This window comes from Osmerus mordax, chromosome 5, assembly GCF_038355195.1.
Source record: "Osmerus mordax isolate fOsmMor3 chromosome 5, fOsmMor3.pri, whole genome shotgun sequence".
In the NCBI taxonomy this organism is placed as follows: domain Eukaryota; kingdom Metazoa; phylum Chordata; class Actinopteri; order Osmeriformes; family Osmeridae; genus Osmerus; species Osmerus mordax.
Genome location: NC_090054.1, coordinates 6,405,812 through 6,425,433, shown reverse-complemented (window position 1 = coordinate 6,425,433; position 19,622 = coordinate 6,405,812). Strand labels below are relative to the sequence as shown.

General features: G+C 42.7%; 1 protein-coding gene across 1 annotated transcript in view; it reads right to left on the bottom strand.

The window, feature by feature from the left end:
• fbxo9 (F-box protein 9) overlaps positions 1-19,622 on the bottom strand; it is a 51,255-nt gene continuing 31,633 nt past the window's right edge. The window contains exons 4-13 of the mRNA XM_067235787.1: positions 15,970-16,027; positions 15,562-15,649; positions 14,294-14,424; positions 14,008-14,122; positions 13,622-13,740; positions 13,409-13,499; positions 6,483-6,578; positions 6,261-6,354; positions 569-726; positions 1-422 (exon numbers count right to left, since the gene is read on the bottom strand). Of these exons, the coding sequence (XP_067091888.1) occupies positions 314-422; positions 569-726; positions 6,261-6,354; positions 6,483-6,578; positions 13,409-13,499; positions 13,622-13,740; positions 14,008-14,122; positions 14,294-14,424; positions 15,562-15,649; positions 15,970-16,027 (1,059 nt within the window). The 3' untranslated portion in view covers positions 1-313. The remainder of the gene's footprint in view (positions 423-568; positions 727-6,260; positions 6,355-6,482; positions 6,579-13,408; positions 13,500-13,621; positions 13,741-14,007; positions 14,123-14,293; positions 14,425-15,561; positions 15,650-15,969; positions 16,028-19,622) is intronic.

Here is a 19,622-nt window from a genome sequence, read left to right as displayed (position 1 = left end):
TGTTGTAAGCCACCCCTTTGTATCGCCCTGTTTAATTTCAGATCAGAAACCAAAAATGCAAATTAAACTGAAAAACATTCATCGATGAAAATAGCTGAATTAGTTAATCCCTTTGCATTGTAGTCTCTAGAGTATGAGGAGAAGCAGGATCCTCCTTGTCGTGAGAGCCTAGAACATGACGTGTCATAGCGTATGCTGTCTGTGGGAAGTAGTTGTATACCGTTGCAATAGTGCACTCATGAAAACCAGAAACTCAGTATCAAGCAAACATTGTTTTTGGAAAGGTGTTTTGTAAGTGATGCATATCTCTGTCCTACAGTGGGCGCTCGGAAAGCGCTGTGTAGCTCTTCACACGTGCAAAGTAAAGAGGAGTATACATCTTGTCCAGGTCAAAAGATGTGACCACTGTCTCTCCGGTTGGTCTGAAAAAGAGAATAAAAAAAAAAATTATACACAGGCATAACACTCATACAGAACCACAGCATAATTGCTGATTAAACAATTCTGTCTTCGGCAACAATATTACATGTGAAACTAATACATTTCCTAAATTGAAGGGGATAATTACTTGTAGGTGATTTGGCAGGAGTGGTGGATCCAAACCAGCTTGTCGAAGCGCTGGTGCCCCCCAGAGGACAGCTGGAGACCCACGTGGAAGTTGTGCTCTGCATCAGGTGCTGGGTTCCGCCTGTAGAACCGGTTCTTCTGGAACTCCCCAGCCACCTTCTGTTCCGAGTAAGGAAACGTGGAGATGGGCAAGGTTCTGCAACGCCAATCGCCTAATATCCCAAATAGCTGGCGACTGATATCACTTTATTAGGGTTCCTCCGGTAGGAGGGAACCTATTGTTTTTGTTAGTATTCCTATTATTAGGGTTCCTCCGGTAGGAGGGAACCTATTGTTTTAGTTAGTATTACTATTATTATTATTGGTGGCCAAGCAGCAAAGCTGCGGAGCCACTTAAGTGTTGTACCCTTTCTTACTATTATTGGGTGTGCTCGAGCCTTCTGTGAGACCTTTGTTCTCTCACATATATATTATTTCTTATTTTCCCACCCCTAAGGATTTCCCACCCCTCAATATTTGGACTACATAGACAACTTCGGTGTCAAAATGTTCGTCTTGGTCACGATAGTGGTGCTTCTATTGGGATTTACGTTCCGTTGCACGGTTTAGGTTTAAATTAAGTTTTAGTGGCAAAAAGTGCCTTGTGTCGCCAAAGGGAATCAGTGCAAGCCTAACGTCACAACGTCAGCAGACGTTAGCAACGACGCATAAATACGACGTGCATAGTTGTACCATGGCTCTCAAGTTTTGAAGACAGGCAAGAGTGACATTTCCCCTCCCCCAGCCCCCCCTCAAAATTAATTAATTTATTGCTTTTTACCTGACATCTTTGAAAGGCAGCAATGATTAATGCATCCATGGCCAGGATATAATGATGAAGTATGACATGATTTTAAAAGTGACCTATAACATCGACTATGTAAAACACTTAAATGTATTTAGTGCTACTAAAATTATTAAGCCTATTTTGAAAAATATGTTTATAATGTGACAATATGTCAGTCATCGTGTGATAACGAAAATATGACTAGGCCTAGACTCAGGGGCGATTCTAGGATCAGACCTTTAGGGGTGCTCAGCCCCCAATGACAATGTGACATGAATACAGTGCCTTGCAAAAGTGCAAAAACCCCTTGATAATAACAGGCATGCATACAGGTCAAGGGTGAAAAAAGTTGAGAAGGATACGGCGAACCCCCGACCCTCTAGGGGGGTCCGGAGGCATGCTCCCCCGGAAGAAAGTTTATTACATTTTAAAGTTAAACACATGAATCTGGTGCACTTCGAGAGCAAAATTAAGAGGCTAGATCTATGTAGAATCTGTGCTCTTGTAAACAATGTCATGTTCTTTTAACCATAAAGACATTTTTTGTATAGCATTGGTTCCAGAGCCAGTTGTAAAGTTGGGAAGCATGGGTAAAATGCTGTGTTGGCCACACGGCCACGAACGTAGGTTATTTTGGTTTCAAAAAGGTGAGGAGTTTGCATGCCTATAAATCCCTAATTTCACTGGATAACAATTCATACATTTAGGCATATGTATTATTATGCAAAATATTGAATGAATGAAAACTAAAGATGTCCCTTTATTCATGAACTTTTTAATTATTATTATTTTTAGGGGTGCTGAGATTAAATTTAGGGCTGCTTGAGCAATAGTGCTATTTTTTGATTAGCTATTGTGTAGACCTTTTCTTTTTTTTGATTGGGTGATAAGTGGCAGGCTCGACTAAGAACTCCAGGGGAGACGCGCTTGATTCCTGCCGGTTCCATAGTGAGAGAGGCGCGGCCAGAGAAATTTTGGTTGGGTGCTGCGGCATATTAAATATAAAACGTTTTTCAGAGTGAGAAATACGATGTGTGGCGGGAGTGCGTGACAAAAGACCGAAATGAGTGACTGTCACGCTCAATGCGTGACACTTGAGAGCCCTGGTTGTACTAGTGAGACTGTTGCGCACAGTACTACCAGCATCATACATTTAAGCAATTCAAAACTTGCATGTACAGTAAGTAATGTCACATTAAATAATGTATTTAAACTCAAGCTTGTGTGGTGTGTCGCTGTCTTCAATGCCACAGCCTAAACTTGATGTCAAAAGAAACGTTTTTCATTTCCGGCGCATTCAAACAATCCCCTCAGTGAAGTTTGGCTAGCAACAGCAGCTAAGCTAGCCTGCGTCGTCGTCATCTGCCGCTTGTCCGGGGGTTGGGTTGCGGGGGCAGCAACCTAAGCAGGGAGGCCCAGACTTCCCTCTTCCCGGCCACTTCCACCAGCTCTTCCTGGGGGACCCTGAGGCGTTCCCAGGCCAGCCGAGAGACATAGTCCCTCCAGCGTGTCCTGGGTCTTCCCCGGGGCCTCTTCCCAGTGGGACGTGCCCAGAACACCTCACCAGGGAGGCATCCAGGAGGCATCCTGATCAGATGCCCGAGCCACCTCAACTGGCTCCTCTTGACGCACAGAAGCAGCGGTTCTACTGAGAAAACTCATTTCGGCTGCTTGTATTCGCGATCTAGTTCTTACGGTCACTACCCATAGTTCGTGACCATAGGTGAGGGTAGGAATGTAGATCGACTGGTAAATAGAGAGCTTCGCCTTTCGACTCAGCTCCTTCACCACGACGGACCGATGCAGAGTCCGCATCACTGTGGGCGCCGCACCGATCTGCCCGTCGATCTTGCGCTCCATTCTTCCCTCACTCGTGAACAAGACCCCGAGATACTTGAACTCCTCGCTTGGGTCAAGATCTCCTCCCGACCCGGAGATTGCACTCCACCCTTTTTGCAAGCTAGCTTGCTCGTAGCACAATTTACTGAGGTCAGCTTCTCCACCGTGCAGTGTTCTTGACTGAGATCAAATGGTCGCATTTGGCATTGTTACTGACAATGATCGCTTCCAGCAAACTTCAAAGGGGGTTCTTAATGAATAAATGCAATATGAATGGGCTAAATGCTTGAAAATATCACTGAGAAGACAACCGTTTTATTCTACAATTCACTTTTTGTATTTTGAATTTTAAATGAGCAGCAACAAATGTATGCACAGATGTATGAACAGAAATATCAGTTTAAAAAATTAGATCATAAACTGATCCATCTGCAACCAAAGCAAGCAAGCACACCCTACAATTTCCCCAGAAATTGTACCCTCTCTAGTTATTATTATTGGTGGCCAAGCAGCGAAGCTGCGAAGCCACTTACGTGTTTCTACCTTTACTTATTATTAATCATCTTCTTCTGCCATTGGAGTCTATGGCAGCCCCTAGAACCGTATGGTACAAATGTGCTTATTTTATTGATGAAACAGCTAATTTGTACATTTGCTCCGACTTTTCGATAACCTAGCTAGCATCGCAGTGCAGCGCCACCTACTCTTCTGGCAGTGAAGTGTTTTCAGCACCTACAGCCTTTGGAGTACTATAAATTCATCCAATCCGTCCGACTCCGTCCGTCCGCAACGGAGTCGGAGAAGTATAATTCGGCCTTTAGACAAAGACACAAGCAATGAACCTTGAAACACAGTAGTCAAATGGACACCTTCAACTTTCTCCAAGTGTGCCTGGCAAAGGGACAATGTTCTTTGTTTCAGGTTGGAGCAGACAATGTGAAGGCCCTGTATACAAAAACCCTGGAGCTCGATATAGAGTATAAGAGGCTCGATATAGAGTATAAGAGGCTTTTCATTTAAAAAAACAAGGCTGGCTTTTCTGTGTCCCTAGGGAAGGGAGAACACATGAGGATGTATTTGTTAAAAAAAATTCTACGTTTTGGTCTTTTTATACCTTTTTTTGTGCATTTTGAGTCTTTTGTGTTTTTTTTCATCATTTCTTTCTTTCAATGTCCTATTTATTCTTTTTGAAAAATGCTATAAAAGTGAATGAAACATCCAAATTCAATGAAAGTAGTGAAATGATCATTTATTTAACTTGTGAAGAGCATTGTATGGTACCATACACATTGTTCTTTTTGGTTTGAAATGCTTTGGTTGAAAGAAACACACATTTATTATATGGAAATTATTAGAAAATGGCTCAAAGCAACCCAAGGACAACAGAATGGGTTAAGGGGAGACACCCCAGTGAATATGGATCATGAAACCTCCCCAGTTGATAACTAATATTAAGTCAAATATTGTTTTCATTACTAGTTTCCTGTTAATGTATGTTTAAATGAGCAAATGATGCATTAAGTTGTAAAATATGATATAATTTGCATCCAGAACGGAAATCAGAACATTGTATTAAGACAGAATGAAAATCCTTGTTTCATTTTGTCAACATATTAGAGTCCAAAGTTTTTACAAAGGGCACTTTGGATATCTCTTTTTCATCACTCCATTGATCAGAATATGGTGGCAACAGCCATTAAAGAAAATCCAAATATTGATTCGTAGTACAGGCCCCAGGTCTGGGAATGTCTTAATAGGCTGAGATGTTGTGCTGGTAAGTGAAGGGTTGTAGGTTCAAACCCAGTCAGAGGCATTGTTTTTTTTCTTTTTTCTTCTTCTGACAGAACGGTTTCTTGTGTTCCGCTCAATCCTCCAATTGTAAAACATAGCAATGCGTGTTTATTTGAGCCCATCACAACACTCCGATCATCTGTTTAGCGAGACTGTGTAAACCACTGCAAAACAAGCCAGGTTCACCACAGTAGCTAGCTACTTGTAGTCTACGCATGGTAGTGTCAGATTCACAACCGAGTTAGCTCTAATGAAGTATATTGATTGTTCAGGTGGATCCCTTTCCTGATGCGCAAATTCATTTCAGTAACCTAAGCCAGGACAAATCGCCACTGATGCTAGGCATGATTTGAAATTCCCTTCCAAAAAAACTTTTTAAAGCACTACGAGTAAGCTATTCTTTACAGCAGCAACCCAGTCATCCCGTTGTCCCGTTTTTTTGGGAAATGTACAAGACAATATGGCCATTCATAAACTCTCAACAGTTGATGTGTAGCAGAGAGGCTGACTTGCAACCTTATGCTCTTGAGTTTGAATCTCCATTCAGCCTGTTGTTGGTCAAACGAAGTAATTTTGCTCTCGTTGTCCAACTCTTGATCTTCTACAATGTACATTTTTATAATATTTTGCCATTTTGCGGAGGAACCCGCATTGCTGCTTGCATCTATATTTTTTATTAATATAGTACTCCAGCTATTGACCTCCAAGCTGCAGATGAGAATCTCTAAACATTTGGCACTTATTGTTCCTCAACAAATTGTCTTATCAATAAACCAACCCCAGGTTATTATTAAATGACATTTGAAGTACACACAGCCCTCCTCACAAATTAACAACTGGAGTTGTTTGACAATACATTCATTAAGTTAATATGTGGTTATTTTTGGTTCATAGCAGTGTTTCTTAATCTTAATTGTTGTATTGTCTTTGTTTCACAGGGTGTAAAAAAAAAAAAAAAAAAAGAAGCTCTAGGGGCTTCACTGGTGGCTCAGCAGTTAAGAGCAAGTACCACGTAGGCTGAGGACTTACTGCAGGGGCCCGGGTTTGATTCCAGCCTGGGGCCTCTCCTGCATGTTCCTGTCTCTCTCTCCCCCCTTAAATTTCCTATCACTCTACATCCTCAATCCCAACAAAGCAGAAAGGCCCTAAAATACATCAAAATACAGCACTGATCTTAAAAACAAATTACCCATCTGATGTATACACCATGCCACAACTACACCTCCTCTTTACTCACCTCTTCCTTTCTTTTGGAGACAACAACAAAGACTTTGGTTTGATTGTCTGTGTCCTGTGACAGACGAAAGTGACCAAACAGGACAGACTCTCCTCTGCAGAAAGACAAACAGACAGAACATCAGCTGTGCATGACTCAGGGTAAGCTGACACTTCAGCACTAGTTTCTGTCGAGTGATTTCCAAAACATGAAAAGTTCAAGATGAAGCAAAAAGTATAGCACCTGCAGTTCTTATTACGTAGACGAGGAACAATAACAAGGGGGTCCTCAGGTGTGGTAAGCATTATGACCTGGCCATCTGGGAAAAACCGCAGATACCTAAAACACACACACACACACACACTTTATTTATATCCCTGTTCCCTACTTTTCTTGCACATGTGTATACAGTAGTGGTGGGCCGTTATCGGCGTTAACGCGACTCTTATCGGCGATAAAAAGAATATCGCCGTTAATCTATTCTCAAAGTTGGGTTGGGAGCTGGGTCTATACTACGCAAGCTATGATGACTTTCACCTTGATATTTTAGCGCGGATGTATACCTAGCCGAATTGCACTGTAGGGGGCGAGAACGAGTCTTCGAACCTGTGTGTATGCCTTGTGTATGAAATTATCACATCAAACGTGACGTGCTAACATGGATGCGGCTATGAAGCCGCCTGGTTTGCTTGTGTATTTTTATTTTAAATGTATTTTTAAGAAGCTTCCCAATGGAAACCTCGACAAGACTAAGGTTGTTTGCACCTTGTGCTATGCGGAATTAGTTTACCGTAGGAGTTCTTCCAGTCTCAAATACCACCTAAACGCAAAGCATCCCTTAGCTAATGCGGAAGATGCCGGGCCAAGCACTGATGTAGCGCAGGGGAAGAGTCGTCGTCAAACTACGATGTTTGAGTGCAACCGAGGCAAGCCCGTCAGCACAGCTCTATCAGCCAAGCTAACTAATCTAATAAACAGTTAATAAACACAAGTACATGTTATTGAACATAATTTATTTTCATCACCAATTATCATAGTAGAACAGCTTTCTCAAGCAGTTTGTGATGCATTTTGGAAACAGGAGATTAGCTCCTGGTCTAATGCGCCACCTGGCTTGAGAAACCCGTTCTCAAAGACTTACTTTTAGTCATTATTTGGGTAGCACACATATTCTGAATGCCTTCGGCGGAATTCAAATGAGCCATTTTAATCTAGATTAACGCCAAGATTACAGTGAGATTAATCTAGATTAAAAAAATTAATCTATGCCCACCACTAGTATACAGTTAGATCCATAAATATTCAGACACTTACAAGTTATTTTGGCTATTTACATACATATTCAAGTTACAGTTAAATAATGAATATGGGCTTAAAGTGCTGTCTCAGCTTCAATTTGAAGGTATTCACATAAAAATTGGGAGGTTTTAGGAAGTAGAGCCTTATAATATGTAGCCCCCTTTTTTCCAAGGGGACCAAAAGTAATTGGACAATTGACTCAAAAGCTGTTTCATGGACATGTCTGGAGTTTATTCCAGGTTTGGCATTTGCATTTGGAAGCTGTTGCTGTGAACCCACAACATGCGGTCGAAGGAGCTCTCAATGCAAGTGAAATAGGACATAGCAGGAACATCAGGAGTGGCCAAATCAACAGTTTGGTATATTGATGGGGAAAAAAAACGCACTGGTGAGCTCAGCAACAAAGAAGTCCTGGACGTCCAAGAAAGACAATAGATGATTACAGGATCCTTTCCATTGAGAAGAAAAACCCCTTCACAACATCCAGCCAAGTGGAGAACATTCTCCAAGTAGGTAGGCATATCATTATTCACATCTACCAGAAAGAGAAGACTTCACAAGCGCAAATACAGAGGTGCAAGGTGCCAACCAGGCGCAAACCATTCATAAATCTCAAGAATAGAAAGGCCAGATTTAGCCCCAAAAAAACATCAAAAAAGCCAGCCCAGTTCTAGAACAGCATTATTTGGACAGATGAAACTAAGATCTCCCTGTACCAGAATGATAGGAAGAAAAAAAAGTATAGAGAAGGCTTGGATCCGCATATTATCATCTGTAAAACACAGTGAGGACATGGGCATGCATGGCTTCCAATGGCACTGGGTCAGTAGTGTTCATTGATTGACAGAAGACAAAAGCAGCCGGATTAATTCTTTAGTGTATTGTGATATATTGTCTGCACAGATTCAGTCAAATTCAGCACAGTTGTGGACAGCACATCACTTTACAGATGGACAATGACCTAAAACGTACTGCGAAAGAAACCCAGGAGATTAAGGCCAAGAAGTGGAATAGTCAATCACCTGATCTCAACCCGATATGAGCATGCATTTCACTTGCTGAAGACAACTTAAGGCAGAAGGACCTACGAACAAACAACAATAGAAGACAACTGCTGTAACATCCTAGAAAAGCATCACAAAGGAGGAAACCCAGCGTTTGGTGATGTCCATGGGTTCCAGACTTCAAGCACACATTGCCTGAAAAAATTCTCGACAAAGTATGAAAAATTAATCTTTTATTTATGATTATGTAAATGTGTCCAATTACTTTTGAGCCCGTGAAATAAGGGGACTGTGTATAAAAATGGTTGCAATTCCTAACCATTTCATACAATATTTTTGTTCAACCCCTTGAATTAAAGCAAAATATCTGCACTTTTTTTGTATCTTGTTCTTTCATTTCAAATTGTTTGTGGTTGCGTATAGAGCCAAAATAATGAAAATTGTGTCACCGTCCAAATATTTATAGACCTAACTGTACAACCCATAATTGACGCAGAGTAGAACAGAATCATCCGAATAGATTTAACTGGTCTGACAGTATGGGTTATTGTTCATCATGAAGAGGCTATGTGGATGTCACCCCCTAACGTTTCTTGAGAGAGTAAAACCTCACATATTGTGATACTATTTAACTGCCCTTCATTCCTGTATTTATTGTCCCGTCCTCTGAGATGCTCAACTTGAGCGTATCACACAACTTGACCTTATAGATCTATAATAAATGTTTGATTTTGTCTTGAACAAGAGACTTCAATTATCATTCATGTTGTTAAGATCATACTAATGATACAATAGACAAAATGCTTACACCAAATCTGATGGTTTGGGTCGGTTTGTAACATGCTCCCTGTGAGGGCAGGCCCAATCCCTCTTACCCCTTTTCCAAAAATACAGAACGAGTTCCATTCCGATTTGCACACCTAATTTTGTACTGTTCTGAACATGGTCATCAAGTTTGTTGACAATACGATGGTGATAGGCCTGATCTCCAGTGACAACGAGACAGCTTACAGAGGGGAGGTCAACACCCTGACACACTGGTGCCAGGAGAACAACATTTCCCTAAACGTCCGCAAAACCAAGGAGCTGATCATGGACTTCAGGAAGCAGAGAGTGGAGCACTGCCCCATCACCATCGACGGAGCAGCAGTGGAGAGGGTCACCAGCTTCAAGTCCCTCGGTGTACACATCGCAGAGGACCGGTGTTCACATCGCAGAGGACCTGACATGGGCCACACACACATAAAAAAAAAAAAAAGGCCCAACAGCGCCTCTTCCACCCGCAGGTGACTGAGGAAGTTTAGCAAGTGAACTGATCCCAGACTCTGCGCTACAGCTAGCAGGTTTCAAACTGCTGAGAGCGGATCGTAACCCTGTGCTCTCTGGCAAAACGAAAGGCGGTGGTATTTGTTTTTACATTAACAGTGGCTGGTGTGAAGATGTGACAGTGATTCTGCAGCACTGTTCTCCTGATCTGGAATCATTTTTTATTAACTGTAGATCTTTTTACTCGCCACGAGAGTTTGCATCATTCATTCTGGTTGGCGTCTACATGCCTCCGCAGGCTAGCGTTAACGAGGCTCAACGTGTGCTCGCCAGCCAGATACTGAGTGTGGAGCATGAAAATCCGGATTCCTTGGTTATTGTGCTAGGCGACTTTAACAAAGGCAATCTCACTCAAGAACTCCCAAAATATAGACAATTCATCAAATGCCCTACCAGAGAAGGAAACACCCTGGATCACTGCTACTCTACAATCAGCAAAGCATACCATGCGGTCCCCCGAGCAGCACTGGGTCACTCTGACCACGCCATGGTCCACCTGATTCCTGCATACAGGCAGAAGCTAAAGCGCTGTAAGCCTGCTGTGAGGACATCAAAACAGTGGACCAGTGAAGCTATGGAGGATCTGCGGGCGTGCTTGGACTGCACTGACTGGGACATGTTCACGACTGCTACCAATAGTCTGGATGAGCTCACAGAGGCTGTGACATCATACATCAGCTTCTGTGAGGACTGCTGTATACCAACACGCACCAGGGTAAGCTACAACAACGACAAACCCTGGTTTACAGCTAAACTCAGAAGGTTGAGGTCAGAGAAAGAGGCCGCGTTTAGGAGTGGGGACAAAGACAGTTTCAAGGAGTCAAAGAACAGGTTTAGCAAGGCGGTGAGGGAGGCTAAACGACTGTACTCAGAGAGGCTAAAACACCAATTCTCTGCAAACGACTCTGCTTCTGTCTGGAGAGGGCTCAGGCAAATTACCAACTACAAGCCCAGAGCCCCCCACTCCACTAACGACTCCCGCCTGGCCAACGACCTGAATGAGTTCTACTGCAGATTTGAAAGACAATTGGACAGTCTTGAACTACCCCTTCCCACCCAGGAGGCCTCCCACCTCCCCCCCTCTACAGTGATGACTCTCTCCATTCAGGAGGGTGAAGTTAACAGACTTTTCAAGAGGCAGAACCCCCGCAAAGCAGCTGGGCCGGACTCTGTCTCTCCAGCCACCCTCAAGCACTGCGCTGACCAGCTGTCTCCGGTGTTTACCCACATCTTTAACACCTCCCTTGAGACATGCCATGTGCCAGCCTGTCTCAAGTCCTCCACCATCATCCCTGTGCCCAAAAAGCCAAGGCCAACAGGACATAATGACTACAGACCCGTCGCCCTGACCTCTGTGGTAATGAAGTCTTTCGAGCGCCTGGTGCTGGCACACCTTAAATCCATCACTGACCCTCTACTGGACCCCCTGCAGTTTGCCTACAGAGCCAACAGGTCTGTGGACGATGCAGTTAACATGGCCCTCCACTTCACCCTACAGCACCTGGACTCCCCAGCATCCTATGCCAGGATCCTGTTTGTGGACTTCAGCTCTGCCTTCAACACCATCATCCCCGCCCTGCTTCAGGACAAGCTCTCCCAGCTGAACGTGCCTGATTCCACCTGCAGGTGGATCACAGACTTCCTGTCTGACAGGAAGCAGTGCGTTAAGCTGGGAACACAAGTCTCTGACTCCCGGTCCATCAGCACCGGATCACCTCAGGGCTGCGTCCTTTCTCCTCTACTCTTCTCCCTGTACACCAACAGTTGCACCTCCAGTCATCCGTCCGTCAAACTCCTGAAGTTTGCGGACGACACCACCCTTATTGGGCTCATCTCTGGTGGAGACGAGTCTGATTATAGGTGGGAAGCGGCCAACCTGGTGACCTGGTGCAGCCAGAACAACTTAGAGCTCAATGCTCTTAAGACAGTGGAGATGGTTGTGGACTTCAGGAGGAACACAGCCCCACTCACCCCCATCACCCTGTGTGACTCCCCAGTCAACACTGTGGAGTCCTTCCGCTTCCTGGGCACTATCCTCTCCCAGGACCTCAAGTGGGAACTGAACATCAGCTCCCTCATCAAGAAAGCACAACAGAGGATGTACTTCCTTCGGCAGCTGAAGAAGTTCAACCTGCCAAAGACAATGATGGTGCACTTCTACTCAGCCATCATTGAGTCCATCCTCACCTCCTCCATCACCGTCTGGTACGCTGCTGCCACTGCCAAGGACAAGAGCAGACTGCAGCGTATCATCCGTACTGCTGAGAAGGTGATTGGCTGCAATCTGCCTACCCTCGAGGACCTGCACACCTCGAGGACCCTGAGGCGAGCGAGGAAGATTGTGGCCGACTCCTCCCACCCTGGACACTCCCTGTTTCAGTCACTCCCCTCCGGCAGAAGGCTGCGGTCTATCAGGACCAATACCTCACGCCACAAAAACAGTTTCTTCCCTTCCGCTGTTGGCCTCTTCAACAAGGCCAAGGGACCACACTGACTCAAATGACTTATTGCTTAAAACACACTGCTTTTGCACTGCACCACAATATGGTATCTTGTACATTTGTATTTTTTGTAATATTTGTATTTTTGTATTTTTATATTGTAATTTACGGCAACTTATATTTATCCCACTTAGTACTGCTAGTTTATGTACCCTTAGTATAGTTAGTCCACATATTTAAATTTTAGGTATATGTTTATTGTATGCACCTTCCTGCCAAAGCAAATTCCTTGTCTGTGCAAACTTTCATGGCGAATAAATCCCTTTCTGATTCTGATTCTGAAGAGTCCCCGCATGATAAAGTCCTTCTACAGCTGCACCATAGAAAGCGTCCTGTCTGGTTGCATCACTGCCTGGTATGGAAACTGCACTGAGCTGAACCGCAAAGCACTTCGGAGGGTGGTACGGTCAGTGCAGCGCATCACAGGAGGTGAACATCCCTCCCTACAAGACATCTACACCAGGCAGTGCCTGTCAATGGCCAGGAAGATCATCGGCGACCCCAACCACAAACTGTTCAGTGCTACCATCTGGCAAGTGGTACCGCAACATTAGTTACCGAACTAATCGACTAATGCGAGACAGTTTCCATCTCCAGGCCATCAGGCTCCTGAACAGATAACTAACCCTCCCCCCCACCTCTCTTCTGAAACAGATTCCTGCACATCATGACTTTATTTATTATTATTGAATCTTTTACCTTTTATTGTTATTATTGTCCGTACTATCTATTTGACCATTTAAAAACGGCACTATTGCAGGTAGCTCAGTGGCAAAAAGCTTTACATTGTACCTGTATATTTGTATATCGTGTACATATACATAATATACAATAAACTTGAATTTAACTAAATAAAACACACTTCATAATCAGAATGGACAAAATGGAAATATTGTGGTGTGTTCGATGTTGAATGTGTGGCCTGGTTTTGACAGAAGCTGCTGATTAGGATAAACTCAAAGATTCAAGAACGAAAAGTTATCATTCTGTCCCACTGCTGCAGCACAAGGTAGGTTAGGGTCCTATGTGAGAGGTCTACCTGTAGAAATCCACCTGGTGCCACGCCCGGTAAAACCCATCCAAGGACTCCTCCCCCTGACGAATGTAGGCTGTTTTACTGATGTACACACCTGTGAGAATTACAATAGAACAGCCACAAACTAGAACATTTGAGAGTACTAACTGAAGATTGTGTCTAAATTAGTTTTAAATGAAATGAGATTCATTACTACACATTCAAAAGTATGTTTACCATCAAAGCACACCCGTGGCTTCTCCAAGAACATCTCCCTCCAGGAGCTGAACGGGGCCATCTTGGTGCAACTGTTTCCCCAGACCCTTAGACATGCCAGGCGCCAGATCTCTGGGTCTCTGGGGTGGAATAGTAAAGTGGGGAATAAAGTGTATGGGGGCGTTGAGGCAAGAAGATCTATTTAATCATTAAAAAAATATATGTTATTTTAAGGGATTGACATTTTGATATCAGATATGGATTAACAGAGAATGTTGGTTTTTAAGTGTCTGCATTCTGAGACCATTTTACCAAAGAGAACCTGACATATATTTGAGCTGAGTGTGGAATTCCGAGTGTTTCTGCAAGGAATTTGATGCATTGCTCTGTACCAGCCCCGGTCTGACCTGGCACAGATGTAGAAACCACGACATACAAGGGAGAGCTGCTCCAGGGCTCGTATGTCCAGGTCACTGGAAACCACCCAGCGGAAGACATACATCAACACCTCTGGAGGCAGTGCTGTGGACAGATACAAATCCACATGTGAACAAGGCAATATTAACATTCAACAAAATGATTAAAATATGTTTAGGCAGCGCAATGAAATACATAGCTCGTGTTAGTAGCTTCCCAGTAAAACACCGAAAGTGGAGACTGGCTAAAGCTTCAGTATTGCTTCATGATCTCTACCTGAAATGTGCATCTGTGTCATCTCCACTTCAGGAACACATATCTTTGGACAGTCATCTACAAGGGTGAGTTGCTGCTGGAAATAGGCCATCAGATCCTCAATTTCACCATTGTTTTCATTTTCCTTCAAGCTGGAACACAATAATAGACCGTGTTTGCAGGCTTACAAGGTTTTAATTTAAAGGACATTTTAATGCTAACCACAATTGATGTCTTATAGGGATAGTTTCTCACATACTGACTTCACCATATTTCCCAAAATGAATAATGCTAATGCTATATAGACAATATAAATACAAAATAAAATGTTACTCATAGCACTTTTAAGTTTCAGTACCCTACCCTGCTTTGTACATATACACTTGGCTAATCTAGACACCGCCCGAGTGCATATCGTTACCCCTCATTCCGAAATCATGGGCATTAATAGGAGCTGGGTTTGTGTACTTTGCGGCCAATGGATTTGTTTTGAAATGAGAAAACCAAAATACTACCATTTTGAAAATAAAAAACAGAAAACATAAAAACGACTGACGTCTGATTTTCTTTGATGTGCTTATGAATGGAAATCGGGAATTCAATTACAGATGTGGAAATCTCGAAATTTTGCGTAGATTTCCCCCCACTGTTTCTATAACTGCTTTCACTTTCTGGGAAGGCTTCCCAATAGATGTGGGACCATAGATGTGGGTTTTGCTTCCTTCAGCCACAGGAGTATTAGCAAGTTGGACACAGATGTTGAGTGATTAGACCTGGCTTGCAGATGGCATTAGAATTGATCCTAAAAGTGTTTGATGGCATTCAGGTCAGGGATCTCTGCAGGCTAGTTTTTTCCCACACCAAACTTGCCAAAACATTTCTTTATGGACCTCACTTTGTTCATGGGGGCAAATTTAATGCTAACTACAAGTCAGGTCTAATCATCAGTGCCCAAACCTCCCTAATGCTCTTACATATGAATTCCCATATACACCCTCCAAAATCTTGTGGACAGCCTTTCCTGAAGACGGGCAGCTGTTAAAGGTGAAAAATGTGGACCAACTCCATATCAATGCCCAAGGTTTTTGAATGGGATGTCCAAAAAGCTCAGATGGGTGCGAGGGACAGGTGTCCACACACTTTTCACACACACTTTTCACGCACACACTTTTCACGCACACACACCAGAAGTATGTACAGTAACACAAGTCACTGGAGCAAAAAACCTCAGGAAAAAATCTCAGGAACAAATAGCAAGCTTCCAATTTTTAACAGATAAGATTACTTACTAATTTCCACCAGCACGGCCCGAGTCATAGTTTATTTTAAACTCAATGTCCGGGACAATCTGCATCGCCCTGCGATAGTACTTGATCGCTAAAAACAAAGGCAAAATACCACACACTGCATTATGGTCCTCGGGCCTTGTTCGAAGAAGTGTAAACCAGGGTTCGAATTACAGGGGGGTTTGACCCCCCTAATTAAGACTTGGACCCCCCCAAAAGAGGTCAAAACAGGTCGGGGGGGTTGATACATTTATATATCGTTCTTACCTGTAATCGTAAATATTACTTTACGTCCTGGAGAAGAAGTTGACCCCCCCGATTGTCATTGTATAATTCGGACTCTGGTGTAAACTTGAATACCATATAATTCCTGTTCCCTAAAGTGACTAGGGGATGATGTTTCAGTCATACCTTCATAGAGAGCTCCATTCTGTTCCTCTTCAACAGCCCTTAAGAACAGCTCTTTGGCCTGAAACAAACAGAAAAATTGAATCAGAGATGTTGAATTGCGCAACAATACACACTTCAGAAAGTTTTACACGTGCAAGTTACAGGCAGGGCAACGTTTTGCAAACTTGGCTTGAGTTTGAAAGGATTCTAAACATAATATAGCTGCAAGCCACAATAATGGGGCCAAGCAGGAGAAATTACTCAAACCACATATTAGACATCCTCAGAACAGGATTCTGAGTACACATACTAAGTTTGGTGTAAATGCATCATAGATATGCTGAGATACGACCAAACTTCCTCGATTCCTTCGATTTTGAAACTCAAAAATCCATCTGATAGCGTGGGGGCAGAGGGGCAAACCGTCCTTTTTGTATCAAACTAAGCAGTAAAATGGAGATAAAGCACTAATCTGATGCATTAAAATGTATTGTGCAAGAGAGTAGGAAACAGTTAATTTAGTTCGACTTCCTGCTTTTTGCGTGGCAGCTTTGGCTCAGGGGCACTCGCAAGGTTTGATTCCTGACTACTTCTGGCCATATGTCAACGTGTCCTTGAGCAAGACACTGAACCCCAAGTTGTTTGTGATGGGCAGGCTAGCACTTTGCACAGCAGCTCCTCCCCCGTCAGTGTGTGAATGGGGCAAATACATTTACGCACTTGAAGAGCCGCTAAGGTATAAAAGTGCTACATAAATGCAGTCCATTTACCATTCTGCCTTTTCGTTGTTCAGCTGCAGCAAAATAACAGTAATCGTACTTCTGTTTTGTCTTAGAAAGTCGCATCCACCGCCAAATCAAATTGTTGCCCCGGACTGGAGCAGGGTGTGGATAAGGGGCACCATTTGGTTTGGATTTACGTCATCACGCAATCTAGCAACTTTTAGTGAATTTTCACAGAGCCAATAGAAACTTCTTGCAAGTTTCTTTTTTGGGAAGAAACAAATTATTTTAACTGGTAACTAGTGTTGCTTTCGTCAACAAACATTTAACACATGACGAAAACGAGACGAGACGCAACGTAAATGCTGGTCATGTGACGATGACTATAATTAAATGTAGAATGCAAGTGTTGACGAATAAAAACTAGACGAAATGTGGTTTACAGAATAAAAACGAGACGAAATGTTATAACATTATTTTGTTTGTTGAGTCGTGTTATTATTATTAGCCAACTCATGAGGCTGTGGTGAATGTGTCTCATTTTAACGTTAGCTTTAGATGTTAGCTTTAAATGTTAGCCACTGGAGCTGAAAACTATTGAGACAAACGTGTGTGACTAGCATGTGTTTGTTTGTTTGTGAGAGTGTAAAGTGTGTTAACATGTGTGACTAGTGTTTGTACTTTGTGTGTGTGTATTTGTTTGTATGAGAGAGTGTAAAGTGGGTTCTTAGTTCCTACCTGACTGACTGCATGTGTTAAGCATCTTGTTGGCCAAATACTGTAGCTAGTTTTGTCATTCACATAGCAATCACACTGAACTGAATTTGGCATCAACAACATGACATTGAAAACCTTATTCTAGACCAATACATTTAAACAAATGGTTTTGGCATTAACACGCCTCCCGAGACTACTGCTTAGACCTACTTCTGGTTTGATTAAAAACAGACAAATACAATTTTCATTGAAACTAGACTAAATGTCATCAGTTTTCGTTGACTAAACTAGACGAAAATAGTCATGGATAAGTCTGACTAAAATGCTGAGACCAACATTGGTGAACCTATGTGGCGCCTAGTTGGGTCACTAATGGGAAATAAGGGCATGGGCTCAGAAATGGGGCCCATTTTGGTTTACTAAATGGGTTAGACAAACATAATCAATCCTATACAGTGTGATTCCATGGGTCAAAGATAGTTTAAATGTTTTATTTAATTTTTTTGGGGGGGGATTCTTCTGCTGGAAGGAAAACTATTGTTTTGGTTGGCTTTATTATTATTATTATTCTTTTCCTACAAAACCCCAAATTTTGCTCACTAAAATTAGAGACCTTGTATAAAGAGCCCCTTAATGTCGCTACAGGCACAGCCCAAAGTCGACATTATTTCCCCCCCCACCCCATAATTACAAAATGCCTGAAAATTGGTAACCATGCCTTAAATCTCATGAAAAAATTTAATAATCCTAGCCTACTCGTGCATTGCTTGGTATTATTGTTCTCATATCAAGTGCGGCATATATTTCAGTGTGGGTTAAAATCCGATTTACAAACAAAAAAGCTCCCATTCTGGTGGAGTGCGGTTTATAGAAAACGCGGCTTGTTTTCCGAAAAATACGGAAATCTGAAAAGTTTTACCTTGATATGTAAAAAAACCCCTCAACCTCAATAAACATGTAGGCCACGTGACACCCCTGCCCCAACCTTTGCTTGATGGGTCTCACATCTCAATGTGTGACTTACTGTTCCATTTGTAGTCATTTGTTGATAAGTTGGGTATACAGGTCTCTCTACAGGTCTCTCTACAGCAGTGGTTCCCAACCCTGGTGCTCAGGGCACCCTTGTCCTGCATGTTTTAGATGTTTCCCTGCTCCAACACACCTGATTCAAATGAATGGGTCGTTAAATGACTAAATGTATCCAGCTCTGAAGAAGCCTGCTTAAGACCATTCATTTGAATCAGGTATGTTGGAGATGGGAAACATCTAAAACATGCAGGACAGGGGTTCCCTGAGGACCAGGGTTGGGAACCACTGCTCTACAGGTCTCTCTACAGGTCTCTCTACAGGTCTCTCTACAGGTCTCTCTACAGGTCTCTCTACAGGTCTCTCTACAGGTCTCTCTACAGGTCTCTCTACAGGTCTCTCTACAGGTCTCTCTACAGGTCTCTCTACAGGTCCCTCTACAGGTCCCTCTACAGGTCAGAGATTTGATTTTCTATCAGCAGATGTGACAAGAGTTTCATTGCACAAGTCTGTCATTCAGTCAAAGATTATACAGACTAAATAAGATTTATATGCACAATATGTATAATTTATATATAGCTCATAATTAAGTGCAAAATTATGATATCAATGTAACTGAATTCTATGAAGTGCATCAGCTTCACATGGGCGTTTATGTGTTGACTGGTAAGTGCAATTCTTATCATTCTTTTCATGACATAGCGAGAACAATAATTGTAATTGAAAAATGCTTTTAAAAATGTTTTGTAAAGGCGGACAAACATAACTAATAAATGCATTTTGCATATATTCACACATGGACGAATCAAATCATTACATGACTGATAGTTTTCAACGATTGTGCTAATGGTATGCTAAACCATTTATGTAATAAGGAAGGCTATAAAAGGAGATGGTGGCAAAGGCGGGAGCTGTTATGATCATTGCATTCACATTAGTATAACCGATCGTTCTTAAGGCTTATAATGTATAATATTTAGAGACACGGACAGACTACAGGGCTCCGTGACTCCTCGTTTCGGCCTGTCGTATTGAACTCTGTTTTCCCATTGGGATTGGTTACCCCTCTCGCACAAAGAGTGAGAAAAAGAAATGCTGTGCTTGTACACTGAGGTACTATCATAAGCCCTAAGGCTCAAAACTAACGTTTTTAACAACTTTTATCTGTAGAATAGGGGTGGAACGGTACACTGAAGTCACGGTTCGGTT